We start from the raw sequence: 16,985 nt of genomic DNA on the forward strand, positions 1-16,985 counted from the left end.
GATAAAATAAAAACATTTTTTTCTTAGAACACTGAACACAATTCAGCCCCTAACTTTTTCCAGACACCCCTATACTAAGCACAATGTCAATGACATCTCGTGCAGGGCATGTGCGTGGTCTTTAACCTTCTTGCATCAAACAGATAAGCAAATCATAGAAGTTTATGACATGGAGCTTTGTCAATATTACAGAGGTCACAGAACAAAGTCCCCATTTAAGAAAGAACATTTTATTTATAAGAAGAATTTCTTCCAAATAGCCAAAGTATGGGGCATGGGATATTGCCTACACTGAATATATGTTTTATATAAATCTTTATATAAATCAGAGCTGCCATGTTACTTGACTCATACATGTGTTCTAGAAGCTTCTATCTATGCAATATTCACCCGTTTCCCTGTTAAACAACAATATTATAAAGTACAGGTATAGGATGGTTATCCAGAAAGCTCAGAATTACAGAAAGGCTGTTTCCCATAGACTCCATTTTATCCAAATAATCCGAATTTTTAAAAATGATTTCCTTTTTCTCTGTAATAATAAAACCGTAGCCTGTACTTGATCCCAACTAAGATATAATTAATCCTTATTGGAAGCAAAACCAGCCTATTGGTTTTATTTCAAGTTTAAATGTTTTTCTAGTAGACTTAAGGTATGAAGATCCAAATTACAGAAAGATCCGTTATCTGGAAAACCCCATGTCCCAAGCATTCTGGATAACAGGTACCATACCTGTACACAAAGTCCAGTGTTGGAAGCTGTAGTATGCCTTTGAATCAGGGGTTCTTCTAGCAGTAAAGGCACAATGGGACAAATTCATTAAAGGACGAAGCGCCTAACGCTAGCGGTAATTCGCTAGCGTAGCGCATTTTTGTTAATTCGCCGATTCACTAACGGACGCTGGCGTAAATTCGCTAGTGTTACTTCGCACCCTTACGCCTGGCGAATTTGCGCAACGGATGTAACTACACCAATTCACTGATGCACGCATTTTTCTGAACGCTACCTTTTACGCCAGACTTCCTTCGCCACCTCAGACCAGGCGAAGTGCAATAGAGTAGATAGGAATTGCTTCAAAAAAAGTTAAAAATTTAACGCTGGCGTTTTTTCTTTTTTTATGGTTGATAGGCTGAAAAAGATCGAATTTTTTTTTGGGGCTCCCCTCCTTCCCCCCTACATTTCCTAACTCATGGCAACTTAACTATACAGTGGGCACATGTGTAGGGCAAAATAAAATTTTTATTTGCTGTTTTGAAGGTTTCCCAGGCATTTGTAGTGCTGCTACATATACCTCCATTGTAACTTCAATTTTGCACCATATACAAATTAATCATCGGTAGCGTAACTTCGCTTTGCTTGGCGAATTAACGCTAGCACAACTTCGCAACATTACGCTTCCCCTGAGCGCAACTTCGGATTTTAGTGAATTTGCGTAGCGCTGGCGAAAATTCGCCTGGCGAAGTGCGGAAAAGCGGATGCTGGCGCAACTACGATTCTTAGTGAATTTGCCCCAATATGTTTCTTACCAGGTTTGACGCTACTGAATTCTTTTTCTATGGTCTCTTCCGCCGTGGTCAGCATTAGGTTTCTCACGTACAAAATTTTGACCGATGACATGGTATCTTCATCAACTTCAACCTCAGGTTCTGCCCAGTCCACTGCTATTGGATGCCCCCACAATTGGATACGTCCTATCAATGACATTCGGAAATAAAAACATCTACACTCTGGATAATGCTCATTCTCAGTGGTTGAGTGTTACAGACTAGGGCATGGAAAGAACTTAGTTGGGTATTTAGTTTTCATTCTGACCCCCACTCTGCTTAGTAGGCAGGGCCCACTGGGTACCCAGGTGGGTAATAACCCAGGTCTTTCTGAAGGAGAAGGTCCTGCTAACTTAGTGCTATGATTTCTGAAGGAGTCTGTCCAAGTACCGGACTAAAACAGCACATTTTACCTGGTAGCAGCTTTCTCCTCGCCATGGCTGCCGCTCTGTGACTTTCATATTCAACAAAAGCGAATCCCCGATTCTTTGCTTTATCAGCAGCGCTGGGGTAGACGATGACATCGAGAACGCCGTCCGTGACTTTTCTCATCTCTGCTAAGATTTCTTCCCGTCTCTTGGTTTTTGGGATTCCACCAACAAATAACCGGCAGTTATCAACACTGGCGCAAACCCCCAATAGCCGCCCGTTTCTAGGGGGGGGGAAAGAAAATTCACTTACTTGGCTTTTAAAAAGCTGCAGCATGAACCTGGGTGCATTAAAAATGTTTTGCTCCTCTGGATGTACATAAAGGACAGGGGCAATGTCCGATGCATTGTGCACCTATGTGAAACCCAACTCCATCCAAACCAACACAATTTAAATCTATCCCAGTATACCATAGCAACCTGTATCTTCTTCTAAAACTATATAACAAACAGACATTTATGTTACCTGATTTCATAATTATTGAGTTGTTTGATGGCATCCCGGGCATCCTGTCTGTTGGTGAAGGTTACAAATGCATATCCCCTATTATTTCCATTAAAATCCATCATCATCCTCATCTCGTAGATTTTCCCTGTCTGTTGAAAGAAAACTCAGTGACCTATCAAGCAAAAAGTCTTGCAGAGAGGATATTGATGTATCTTAATAAACTATGTACATGACATGGATACATTTGGGGAAATGGGAAACCTGAAAAGAACCGATGATTTTTGCTGGTCATACCAAATCTGCACACTACAGACTGATGCCTAGCTCTTTTATTTACAGTATCTAGTAGAATTAAGTCAAAGGCAACTGGACATTTAGAGTGTTTCTTGGAAATGTTCCACCACTTATCTGCTTCGGTTCAACTTTTTTTTCCAGAAATCTGCACGTGTGCCACCACCCTAATAGGCAACACTTTTATTTATTTTTTTTATGTTCATTAGGTGAAAGAAAGTATAGGAGAACCCACGCATTAAGCTCTGTTGTCAGTCAACAATCAAGTGGTTGCCTGAAACCAACCTGTGTGCCATTGCCCTTGCACTATCTTGGTCACTGGAGCTGGAGGCAGTAACCATATAATTACTCTAAAAACACATAGAATACCAGTGATTCTTTAACAACAGGCAAACCATCTCTTAGGAGAAGTCATCAATAGTGCCTTAATACAACAGCTTAACTTCCAAGAAACCCCTGGAACTTTTCAGGGCAATAACTCTGTAACCCTTCACTAATGCCCCAATTGTGGTGAAGTTCATGAAGTACTGACATCACAAACACTTTTTTGGACTGCTCAGCTCACAACCCTTAATATCATGTGGAATTAAAGAGCCTACTGTACGGTCTCTAACCCTCACTCTGGCTTGTAGCTAACTCAAGTTGTCTTCTACTCTTGCTTGGGCTCTTCTGGGGCCTACACCACCCCAAACTCCAGGTACACACCCACCCTCCTCAATGAGAGGGATTGAAGAGACTCCACCACAACCCTTTATAATCAAGGAAAAGCCACCTTACACTGATGTATAGCATGGGACTTTATCATCTTTAGGATCTGACATCACGTCTATATTAAGTCCTCCCACCAGAACACCTTACTTAGAAAACCTAAGCCATACATGTAGAGGTAAATTCCTCCCTATGTAGTATGGTGCACTCACCTTTTCACACAGTGGTATGAGTTCATCCTCAAATAAATCACGGGGAAGTTTGCCAATAAAAATCTCACATCCTCTTTCTGGTGGCGGGCCGTCCCAACCAGGAGGTGGACCTCCATATCTCCTCTGCCCATTTTCCTGTTATAGAATCCCGTTCAGAAAAACAATTAGTGTGTGGGCATGCATGTAGGTGTCACAAGACAATTATCACTTAAATGCAGTGTTATTACAAATTTTTGCTAATAAGATCTAAGGAAGTAAGGGGGCAGCATCTCCAACCCTCATTAAATTGCTTCAGTGGCATTTGTCCATCAAGCCATAAATGGGTCTCCAGCCTTCCTTCGTTACAAGGACCTTTTTTCTCTACCTTCAACCCTGATATCATGATGTTTCAGATAGAGCTATCTTTATGCATCATGGTGCCTCAGAGGAGCACAGACCTACTCCGTAGTGTTGGCTTGAATTAAATCAATCAATGCTTTTAACTGGGTCACTTGGAAAAGGAGCCTCTACAAGCATAAGATATTATTAAGCATCAATTATCTCTAACATAAAGAGATTAAATCATGTAGTGAGGGAAACCCAAAAAAACGAAAATTGTTTACCCAAAATAACCAAAGGGCACGTCTAGTGATAACATGTACTCACAAAATTGACTGGCACAACAAGACCATGCAATGCCTGGACCTTACCCGAGTGAAATACAACTTTTTGGGGCGTGCACCTTTATTTAAGTTGCTGCGATGTCCTACCTGCGTCAAACTATATCCAGTCCGCTGAATTAGCGTGCGGAGAGATGCTTCTTTCTGTGTGCCAGCCATTCCATCCCCGGATTTTTGATTTGATTCCATTGTGAATGATTATCAGCAAAAAATCAGGTTAATTAGGTGTGCTCACTGCAATCAGATTTAAGATAAATTAAGTGAATTATAGTTACTGGAAAATAAAATGTTCTATTTCATCAAGGAGATCTGACCTACTGATATATTATAAATATATAATACACAAAAGCCATGAATATCTTGTAAATTATATCCTTATAAACGGTGAGTAGTGATGTCATCAGTTATAAACGGTGAGTAGTGATGTAATTTCTGTCACATGACTCACTAAAATTAGTGTATTATAATTAATAAAGTACCCCCAGTTGTAAAATATGAGGATATTATAAGTTACCTCGGAGTTCCATGACCTGTATAAAAACACTCGGCCTTCGACCTCGTGTTTTTATATGGTCATGAAACTCCTCAGTAACTTATAATATCCTTATATTTTACAAGAGGGGGTACTTTATTCACTATATATATTTACATCCGGGTAAATCTGTCTTTCTTTTAAACCATAAATCATTCACTTTGGTTTTTCAGATCAATCTGTGCTTTTATTAGCTGTTTCATTTACCTATTTTGAATTATTTAAAGAGGCAGCCAATGAGGGACAGCCTTAAAACTAAAACTTCTCAAAGGACGCATTCATCTCATTTTTATGCATGACTTAACTAAGGCATTTTAGGTACAAAAAAGGTGTTACAATCACAATCTACACAAAAAAGTATTATATTCAAAACTTCTAACAACAAAATTCTCAACATATTTGGCAATTTAGCATAATACTTTGGGCTCCACATGGATAATAAAATATGTAAATGAGATTTTACAGGAATAAACAATCTTCCAGATCTTCAAACCTGCTTTGTGACTAATCAAGTCCACTGTTGTTTGGGAGCATGGCTTTTTGGGAGGATTGGATTTGTTTTTTTTTATTGAATTTGTTCATTCCCCAGCCACCTAGAGCTTAAATACTAGCATGATCCAAAATTTGAGAATTCCGCCTCTTTAGATCAAGCCAGCTTAATACTGGCCCATGTATGAGGGACTCAGGACTGCCTCCTGGACTGAAAAATGCTAGGGGACAAAAATATCTGCTTGTTTGGTGACCTTTTCAAGTGAGTGAATCTCCATATGAATGCCCAGCTAATACCCCTCAGGGAGCTTAGAGCCATGGTTGGGAGACTTGGAGGCATGCATTTTGGGATGCATTTTGGGAGAAGGAATATTTTGCTTCTTGGAAACATGCAGAAGCTCTTCTTGGAGGTCAAGTAGATCAAATATGTCAATAGAACTTTGACTCATTTAGGGTCAGGGCACACAGGCAGATTTGGGGAGATTAGTCACCCGCCTACAAATCTCCTCTTCTTCGGGTGACTAATCTCCCTGAACTGCCTTCCTCAGCCTTCCGCCTGCCTCACGAGGAAACTTTGGATGGCTTCGGAAAACGAATCACTCCGAGTGCCTTCCCGCCGGTGAATTTTATTATAGCAGGCGGAAGGCAGTTCGGGGAGATTAGACGGCGGGCGACTTATCTCCCCGAATCTGCCTGTGTGCCCTGACCCTTAGCAACATTGCTTTGAGCTAAGGAAGCTACTGTCCAAATGTTAGGCTGATTAACTATGACAATCACAAGGTTAGAGCTACCAGACCTAAATTGGTCACGACCTTTCCAATTAAAGCCTCCTGCATGTTCCATCTACCTACCCTGTCTGTCTAGCCCTTCCCTATTCGTAGTTATATGCAAATGCTGCATCCTACTGCCCATTTTACCAGCCATTATCATAAAATAAATGCCAGATTATGTGTGATTAAAGTAAAAACATTGAGCTGTAGTTCTAGGGAATCCTACACTATTATCTCTATTGTGTGGGACACAACCATGACCGTTCCATGTGACCCAGCACCGATAAGCTTGTGTAACATCCATAATGCAAAGTGCAAACACAGATAATAACCTATGCACTGCAGAAATAACACCAGAAACCCTGTAGAAAAAATGATAAATGAAAATTCTCCCTGGTGCTTGTACAATGCATTCACTCGTTGTTAATAAGGACCAGGAAACCCTAACTGTGTTTTAAATACATTAAAATACTTATTCTGGCCTTTAGCATCCATTTAAATGATCTATATATATATAGGAAAGGGATACAGGAATGGGATCCGTTATCTGGAAACCCGTTATCCAGAAATCTCCAAATTACAGAAAGGCCATCTCCCATAGATTCTATTTTGTCCAAATAATGAGAATTTTTAAAAATGATTTCCTTTTACTCTGTAATAATGAAACAGTAGCTTTATTTAAGCAATCCTTATTGGAAGCAAAACCAGCCTATTGGGTTTATTTAATGTTTACATGATTTTTTAGTAAATTTAAGGTATGAAGATCCAAAGACCCCTTAAACCTCAGGTCCCGAGCATTCTGGATAAAAGGTTCCATACCTATAGTATGTATACATGAAGTCCTTGTGTCCTTATACTTTACTGTCTAAAGTAATATATACATATATACAGTATTTTTAGCCTTTAACTGCCCTCTGTTTTGACACCGGTTGCTGTGTTCCAAACTGCAAAGGGCTCTTATCATGGTGGATCTAAAAAAACAACATTGCAGGAATGCACAGCAATATCTTATCTCCCCAGTCAAGGCTGCCTGTTTGATAGCTGGGTAATGGCACAGTCAATAGACATAAAACAGGACAAACCCCCTACCTGTGACAGCTGATTGAGCCACCCAACAGCAGGGAATATTCTGCCATATATTTTACATAGTCATAATTTCAAACTTTCACAAGCTATAGGATTCCCTATGGTCATAAAAACCCCAAATAAATCAAAAGCAGACACCTTGATCCCCAGACTTTTATAAAACTATAACTCATGGAATCCCAGTACGGCATATTTATTTTTATCAAGGTGACTATAGGAAGCAGTACTATTTATAAACAGATTAAATCTACCCTTTATATAAAGAGCAAAGTGTTTAATGCCTTATAAGGGGATATTCTGGTTGGTGGAGCTCCCCTGCACCCCTAAAATGAATATGGCTTCTTCTGTAACCATGGTTTATTGTGCAATGATCCACTTTGGTATAATGCAAGGAACTGCCCTGCTATAGTGTTAACGAAACAAAAGGAAAAGAATGACCCATTGTAACTGCACCGTCCCACCATAAATGCCCTTAGTTCTCTATCTAGTGAGATAAAATGTAACTTTTATTATTGCCAATATAAAACCAAGTATACAGGTATGGGGCCTGTTATCCAGAATTCTCAGGAACTGGGGCTTTCTGGATAAGAGATCTTTCGGTAATTTGATCTTCATATATAAAGTCCACTAGAAAATCATATAAATATTAAATAAAACCAACAGGCTGGGGTTGTTTCCAATAAGGATTAATTATATCTTAGTTGGGATCAAGTACAAGCTACTGTTTTATTATTACAGAGAAAAAGGAAATCTTTTTTAAAAATGTGGATTATTTGGATAAACGGGAGACAGCCTTTCTGTAATTTGGAGCTTTCTGGATAATGGGTTTCTGGATAACAGATCCCATACCTGTATCAGGAACAGATAAGCTTAAAACTTAATAGGCAGTAGCGTCAAAGGAAACACTTTCATGAGAAAATGCAAAATAATCAGCTCCCAAGTCAGCTGTTATGAACATCAGAGTTGGACCTGCCTGATCACTACATGCATCACTGGACCATTGCAGCAACAACCGGCAGTTCTAATGGGAAACCATCTACACTTTTCAGTTCGATCCCTCCACGGTCCCCCTCCACCGGTACAGTGCCCTCCCAACCAGTTATTGTCCCATTTTTGCAAAAGTTCAAAAATTAGAAACGTGCGACTGACACGCTTTATGCTCGGTATTCCTGAGTTTTGTCCCAAAGCTCGAAACGATAGGTGTAGATGGTCGTCAGTTTCCCATTAGCCCCAAAACTCGAACCGAAAGATGTAGATGGTCAGCAGTTTCCCATTAGCCCCAAAACTCGAACCGAAAGGTGTAGATAGTCGGCGGTTTCCCATTTGTCCCAAAGATCAAACCAAAAGGAGTAGATGGTCTTCAGTTTCCCATTTGCCCCAAAGATCAAACCAAAAGGTGTAGATGGTCGGCGGTTTCCCATTTGTCCCAAAGATCAAACCAAAAGGAGTAGATGGTCGTCAGTTTCCCATTTGCCCCAAAACTCGAACCGAAAGATGTAGATGGTCGGCGGTTTCCCATTTGTCCCAAAGATCAAACCAAAAGGAGTAGATGGTCGTCAGTTTCCCATTTGTCCCAAAGATCAAACCAAAAGGTGTAGATGGTCGGGAGTTTCCCATTTGTCACAAAGCTCAAACCGAAAGGTGTAGATGGTCGGCAGTTTCCTATTTGTCCCAAACCGCCGACCATCTACACCTTTTGGTTCGAGTTTGGTCGGCGGTTTCCCATTTGTCCCAAAATTTGAACCAAAAGGATTAGATGGTCGGTGGTTTCCCATTTGTCCCAAAACTCGAAGCAAAGGTGTAGATGGTCAGTTTCCCATTAATAGTTTCCCATTAATACTGCCGGTTGTTGCTGCAATGGTCCAGTGATACACGTAGCGATTAGTGATGGGCTAATCGGTCTCGTTTTGCTTCGCCGAAAAATTCACGAAACTCAGAAATAAATCACAAAACAGTTGCAAAACTCATTGAAGTCAATGGGCATCAAAATTATTTCGGCATGTGCCAATTTGTACACGAGCGACAATTTTTACATGTGCAACTTTTTTGTCCAAATGCATTATCAAGTCAGTGGGCGTCAAAATTATTTTGATGTGTGACAATTTGGGAATTTTTGCAGCTGTTTTGGAAACAATTCACAGGTGGTGAAATGTGGAAATTTGCTGCAAATCTATGCCTGGCGAATACATTTGCCCATCACTAGCGATCAGGCAGGCCCAACTCTAATGTCTAACAGCTTTTAATTTTGTGTTCTCATGTTTCCTTTGACATTACTGCCTATTAAAGGAGAAGGAAAGCTACGGAGGCATTTTATTGCCAATAGATTAGCTGCAATAGTGCAAGCTAGAATGCTATATTTATTCTGTAGAATGTTTTACCATACCTGAGTAAAAAGCTCTAGAAACTCTCTGTTTGTTTAGGATAGGAGCTGCAGTATTAACATGGTGTGACATCACTTCCTGCCTGAGTCTCTCCCTGCTCTGGGCTCAGATTACAGTAGAGAAGGGAGGGGGGTGGGGAAGAGGAGCAAACTGAGCATGCTCTTGCCCAGGGCAATGAGGTTTAAGCTGAAGGCAGGAAGTCTGATACAGAAGCCCATGTGTACACAATAGAAGGAAAGAAATGCAGTATTTCTTTTGACAGGGGACTCAGAGCAGCACTACTTTGGGGGTTTACTGGTATATTTAGATGGACCTTTCTGATAAGGCTAACTTAGTTTTAACCTTTCCTTCTCCTTTAAGTTGTAAGTTTATCTGTTCCTGATTTAATTGGTTTTATATTGGCAATAATAAAAGTTACGTTTTATCTCTTTATGATGAAAGGTGCTCCCATCTAAATTATTTTCGCCCTGCCATAGTGCAAACAACAGTTCTACTAAAGTGCATTGCTATTTCTGCTATATTAGTGCAATGAACAACCCTGTTGTAGTGCAAGGGACAACTCTTGGATAGTGCCAGGACCTGTCATGCTGTAGTTTAATAAATAGTTCTGGTATAGTACAAAAACTGTCCTGGTATAGTGCAAGGAATGGCTCTTGTTTAAGGAACTGCCCTGATACAGTGAGTGGCGTAACAAGCAGTTGCCGGGCCCCCCCCAGCAAAAAACATTAGGATGGGCCCAAGCGCTCAGAGTCGCAACGTTGCATGCTCGTGAGTCATGGCGTGCAAATTTTAACATATAGAAGTGCCTGCAGAGGGGGGATTTTTGTGCAGCAGACCCTGCAGTGCAGGTCCCCCTGTCCTCCAGACCCCCTGCGACCACAGGGTCTGCTGTCTCTATAGTTACATCACTGAATAAAGTGCTAGGAATAGTCCTACTGTAATGTAAGGAGCAATCTTGCTATAGTGCCAGGAATTGTCCTGCAATAGTGCAAGGAAAAGCTCATGTATAGGATCATGTGGTGTTTATACAAATGGCCTGTAGGTGTCACTGTGCACAAGAGTTATACTGTGTATACATTGTAGTTTCTGTACAGCTTAAAGTGTTAGAGTTGAAGTTACTGTTGAAGTGTAATGGCTGCATGAACCTGCTAATAAAACACTGTTATACTCTACTCATTCTCGGCTACCAAAACATAACAGACCAGCTATGGTGTAGTGCAAGGAGCAGCTCTGCTAAAATACCAAGAACAGCTCTGGTTTAGTGCAGAGAACTTGCAAGGGGTACAAGATACATTTTGAGCCTGATTTTCCCCATTTTGTAAACAAGTCCAAATAACTGTAAAATTGGGGCAGAGCAAAGTAACCAGTAAACATTTGGTGACATAAATACCTGCAGTATGAGCCTCTCATGTTAAAGGGAATAACACAATTCCGCTGAATCTTGTGTTTAAAGGGGTTGTTCACCTTCCAACACTTTTTTTCCAGTTCCATTGGATTCAGACAGTTCACCAGAAATAAAGACTTTTTCCAGATACTTTCTATTTTCTACTTGTGATCGTTTTTCTAATATTGAAATGTAAAGTTTATTTTTTCACCTTCTTTTGTCTTTCTAAAGCAGCCAACTGCAAACTGTTCTAAATTAATATATATACTCTAGTAAGTGGCGTAACTATAGAGGAACAGACCAGGGTCTGCTCTATAGGTAACAAGATCTCCCCCTTCCCGGCACGGAGCAGAGAAATTGGCAGGTGGGTGGAGTCTGGGTGGTGGCGAAATCAGGGGACTAGTGGGCTGGGTCAGGACTGGGAGTGGCCAGAGGCAGGAAGTGGGTGGGAGGATGGGGAACGGAGTGAGCTGGACCCAGGGGAGCCCGGCGCACTCTAGTTACGCCACTGACTGTAGTTGATACATTTCTTTGTCTTCTGAGCAGAATCCCTGAGACAGCTGTTAGAATTGATACAATAGTTGTTAATAGTGATGGGCGAATTTGACCTGTTTCACTTAGCTGAAAAATCGATGCCTGCGTCAATTTTGACACCCGCGTAAATTTGGCCCCCGTCGTTAAAGCCAATGAGCATCCAAATAATGTTGATGCTCATCGGTTTTGACGGGAGCGACTTTTCCGACGCGTATCCAAAATTTTTGGACGCTGGCTAATTTCCGCAGCAGTTTTGCAAATTTATTCGAAATGGGGGAATTCGCGCCTGCCGAATTTATTCGCCCATCACTTGTTGCTAATATTCCACAGACGCTGCTGAGATATAGATCGACTAATGGAGCAAACGGTAACAGAATCTGCACCAGAATGACTGAACATTCAACTTTAAACTTCAATTTTGAAATTCCATTAAACGAAAAAAAAAAAAATGGAAAGCAATTAAAAAAAAAGTCTTTGCCACAATCTGAAAACAACCGAACTGAAAAAAATGTTTCTTAAAGATGAACAAGCCCTTTAAGAAAATCCAAATAAATGGAATTAGTGGGGTAATGAGGACAGTGTCAATGCACATAGAAAATATAATATACTGTGCTGTTGTTGAAAAATAATCGGCATCCTATTTGCTTTAAATTAGATTTTTTTAAAAATACATTTCAGTTGGGATATTCCTGTGTCTCAAGATGGAACGTTTGCCAAAGCTGATTGGCACCTAGTTACCTAGCAACAGTTTCTATGGGCAAGGTAGATAAATGATGTTTGTCCAGTGCAGATCAATATGTCTCTGAGTGTATTGACTTAAGCTTAAGCCCATATGGTAATGGAAGTCATTGTCTGGCACTATTTGGAGCCTACAGCTACAGCTCCCGTTCCATGTGCACTTGCACACAGATCACTTCTTTCCATCATATTCCCATCATATATATATATACATGCAGGGGTTTATATGGGGCCCTATCAGACGTTCTCTTCATTTTGGTCAAACAAAAAAGGTATATGTCAGCCAGATTAGTTAATAACTGGCATGTGTCATTTGCTACAAATGTGGCCTTAAAGTAAGGCTACGAGATCACACGATTCAATAACCTTACAAGCCATGTGAGTTCATCCATAGCCCAAGAGCCTGGAGGCACCCATTAATGGACAGAAGTTATTTCAGGGGAACTTTGCTCACTTCTGCCAGAAAGGGAAACTTTGTACACCTTTAAATTAACTGTTAGTATGCTGTAGAGAGTGATATTCTGAGACAATTCATTTTTTATTATTTGTGCCTTTTGATTTATTTAGCTTTTTATCCAGAAGATCTCCAGTTTGCAATTTCAGCAATCTGGATGCTAGGGTCCAATTCACCCTAACAACCATGCATTGATTTGAAAAAGTGAATGGGATGTGAATAGGAGAGGGACTGGATATTTGTTTTTTTGTAGATGGGGTCGGGGACTCTTCACCTGAAAGCTGGAAAGAGTCAAAAAATAATGGCAAATGATTCAAAAACTCTAAAAAATAAATAATGAAGACCAATTGGAAAGTTGCCTACAATTAAGAATCATTTTGCCCAGGGTTATAAAGGAGTCCAATAAGGTCCCGAAATAAAAACTTTTTTCAAACACTGTATTAATGATACACAGAAGCATTTAAACAGCGTGATACATCAGTGAAACATTCCTGTACTGTGACAATAACACCACGACACAGCCCCCTTATGAGTTTTTCAGATGTAATAATAATAATAATAATGATAATTAGTGATGGGCCAATAAATTTACCAGGCATGGATTCGCCCAAATAAACATGATCATTGACTTTAATGCATTTGGAAAAAGAAGCCGCGCTTATAAAAATTGACGCTCACGTCAAAATTATTGTGACACTCATTGACTTCAATGCGTTTCGCAAAAATTTGTGAAACTACAGATTCGTCCGTCACTAATAATAATAGATATTTTGTGCATTATGGCCCCTCTTTCCCTCCATAATATATACATTTTTGTATGTAACCTGTTTGATCCGTATGTAACCTGTTTGATCCGTTTAACTCATTCTGATTAGAGTAGATCCCTCCTCCTTTTGCCCCCTTCTATCTTATCTACAATCTCAGCTCATTTCCAGCAGCGATATCTCCTGCCTGTGCCAATCACTTTGTACAGTGTGACTCTTCCTTTCATTTAATACATTCCCCTGATAATCATTACATTGGTACAAGAGATCTCAGGTCTCTAGACAGAGGAGGTCTCATCTCAGAAACAATGTAAGAGACCCATCACCATGAACGGCAGGTGCTGAAGAATTGAAATAAATTGTTTATTGTAAAATATATATATATATATTTTTTAGAGGATCCTTTTTATTGGCTGCAGAGGGCCTCTGTGCAATGGATACCCCTTGTGCAGCTGCAACATCTGTTTAGGGTATATGTCTGCTCCTTACTGATCAGACAGAGGGGCCTACGACTGGACATTTCTTATACCAGTGATCTAACAGTACATTATATTTTCATTAATTTAAAACACTTTCATTTTTTGGTGTTACTGTTCCTTTAAACCCACTTTCATCTTTTACATCCCGATAAAACTGGGGTCCCAGAACGAATGTTCTGATTGGCCTAGTCTAAAACCTGTAACTGCTTAATTCATGCTGCTTTAGGTCTCCCATACATAGAAAAAAAGATAATTAGCCTGTTGCTTGGTGCCCCTAAAGGTTGTCCCTGGTTGTGAAGTTGGCCTGCAGAGAAACTCAGGCTGAGAATCTGCTGTTCTTCTACTGCTGCTCAATGTGTCTGCACTGAATATATTGTTTTGGCTTGGGTGCAGGCAGATGCATCTGATTTCAGTGCAAAATCCCCTGCACCTAAGCCGAGGCAATGTATTCAGGCACATCAAGCAGCAGAGCAGTAGCAGAGGAGCGGATTCTTGGCCTGTGTTTCTCTACAGGCCAAGATCCCCAACGTCAGCCATTAGCCACAGGCTACAAGATTCATTTGCAGGTTATATGATATAGGATCCTTTGGCCAGTGAGCATATGCACTTATCGATTGTGTAGCCTGGGGCTGCTTATCTCTGAATTAACACTTATTTAAACTAGCTCTGTTTGTGCATTTGTGGCACAATATGGCCATAAAAAAAGCAAAATAGCACTACAGACACACACATTCAAGTGTTATTATAATAATAATAATAATAATAAGGGCTGCAGCTCCACTTTCCTCAAAATACTCACTTTAATGACTTTGTCACCTGTAAATCTGCCATACAATAAGTCACGTGAGATCCACACACACACACACGCATGTATACACACATGCAAATACAATGCAAAGCATCCTCATTGCAACTCTTAGCAGCTCCCATATGCTTTCAGCATAGTATTTTAATGCAGACGACTACCTTTTTGTGCCAATGTCTGCACCCGCTAATAAATGACACCCTCTATTTCTTTTTAGTTTCCCCTTCTCTGTGCATTTGCATTTATGTGAGTAGGAGCTGCCATATTACTTGTCCCAGTTGATTCCGTTCTGCACTACCGATACCCAAACACGAAAAGGCTCCTTTGTTTATAGCCATTAAGAACTTGGGATATGTCTGTCAATAATGACATATGGCAGATGCCGCTCCTTAGAGAGTGGGTGGCTGTATTGTAAGGCATTTTGAGAAATCATGAGCTACCCATTACATCAAAAAAAAGACCCAATGTAACTGAACCTTGCAGTAAAAGCCCTCTATATACCGGTATATATTACATTTGTACATCAGTCAGGGACCCCACAGCCCCCCCTACCTCTATTTATAACCGGTGCCATATAAACACATGGCAGCCGGATTTTCACTTTCATTTTTGTGAAATCTCTGTAAAATATTTGTACATAATGTTTGGTTTGAGATATGGGCTCGGCTCACATAAACCAAGAGCTGGATTCATGAAAGCAAACTGGAAAGGAAACACACAAACTGCACCCATCTGCCAGACAGAGCGAGGCACCCAAGCAAACTGCCCCCGTGCACCCAATTAAGCAATGGAAGAATATTGGGGAGAAGCAGCCTTTACCTACCTGAGCAATTTCACAGATCACCGCTCGGAAAGGTTCTCCTTGATTATGGTGAATTTGTGACGTGTCCCTCTGGTTATTCCTTAATCATATCAAACTCCAAAGGTTCATTGGCCATAGTGGTTAAACGTTAACCCGGCCTATCTCCCAGCTACATGCAGCCCTTTGACCAGATAATTAAGTGTACCTGAGGCAGCATCCTCCTGGCCCAGACACATTTACTAAGCTGAAAAAAGAGACACAGTGTTAATTGTAAGTCAAATATAGAAACCTGTAAATGGGGATTTATTATTGTACGTTCTTTGTTCTTTCACATAAACATAAAGATGAAGATTCTATACAGCTTTACAGTGTCTATTCTGGGGCTTCAGCTAGAGATTCATGGGCCTCGGAGCAAGTTTTGCCCCCACTTAATTTCCAAATTCTCTGATAGACGTGTATATTGCACCGTTTGTATCAAATACAAAGCCCTGCAGTGTCCCAGCAGTGCAAATAAAGAACACGTTAATGCCTCAGCAGTTCCGAGTAGAGCCTAATGGTGTCCCTGTGGTGGAAATACAGAATCCAATAGTGTACCAGCAGCACAAATACAGAACTTCACAGTGTCCTAGTAGTACAAATACAGAGCCCCGGAGTGTCTCAGAGGTATAAATACAGAACTGGACAGTACATGTACAGAAGCAGAACCCCACAGTGTCCTATCAGTACAAATAGAGAACCCCACAGTGTCCCAGCATTACATATACAGAACCCCATGGTATCCCTGCAGTACATGTACAGAACCCCACGGTGTCCTATCAGTTCACATACAGAGCCCCACAGTGTCCCAGTAGTACAAATAATGAACCCCACTGTGTCCCAGCAGTACAAACACAGCACTCCAAAGTGTTCCAGTAATGCAAATACAAAGCTCTAAATTGTTCCAACAGTAAATATTTAGAATGTTACATTGTCACAGCAGTATAAATAGAGAGCCTTACATTGTCCCAGCTCTATTCTTTGGCTACGTACTTTCCTTCTTTCTTTCTTTCTTTCTTTCTTTCTTTCTTTCTTTCTTTCTTTCTTTCTTTCTTTCTTTCTTTCTTTCTTTCTTTCTTTCTTTCTTTCTCAGTTCATATTTATCATTTTGTTTCTTTTCCCTCTCTATATTCCCCTCTACCTATTCTGTTTTTCTGACTTATAAGAGTGAATACTGACTGTAAGGGTTCCAACAATGGAAACTGTGCTTTAATGTGGCCATACATTATAAGATCCGCCAAAATGAGCTGATCTTAACCTGATACAGTGTCGGACTGGGACACCAGGGGCCCACCCAAAAACTTTAGACCAGGGGCCCACTCTCAGAACTATTATTACTATCATCTCCTCACTCAACCTCTATTCTCTTAGTCTCTTTTCTTTAGATACTATATAGTGAATAAAGTACCCCCTTTTGTAAAATATAAGGATATTATAAGT

The 16,985-nt window shown here is 40.4% G+C and overlaps 1 protein-coding gene across 4 annotated transcripts in view; it reads right to left on the reverse strand.

Annotated features, from left to right (window-relative positions):
* a1cf.L (APOBEC1 complementation factor L homeolog) overlaps positions 1-15,629 on the reverse strand; it is a 28,036-nt gene extending 12,407 nt beyond the window's left edge. For 2 of the 4 annotated variants that reach the window (XM_041568482.1, XM_041568481.1), the window contains exons 1-6: positions 15,531-15,628; positions 4,382-4,525; positions 3,633-3,767; positions 2,440-2,570; positions 1,959-2,197; positions 1,528-1,692 (exon numbers count right to left, since the gene is read on the reverse strand). In XM_041568482.1, coding sequence (XP_041424416.1) covers positions 1,528-1,692; positions 1,959-2,197; positions 2,440-2,570; positions 3,633-3,767; positions 4,382-4,480 — 769 coding nt within the window. In that variant the 5' untranslated portion in view covers positions 4,481-4,525; positions 15,531-15,628. 4 annotated transcript variants of the gene reach the window in all.
* Between the last annotated feature and the right edge of the window lie 1,356 nt (positions 15,630-16,985).

This window comes from Xenopus laevis, chromosome 7L (assembly GCF_017654675.1).
Source record: "Xenopus laevis strain J_2021 chromosome 7L, Xenopus_laevis_v10.1, whole genome shotgun sequence".
Lineage (NCBI taxonomy): Eukaryota > Metazoa > Chordata > Amphibia > Anura > Pipidae > Xenopus > Xenopus laevis.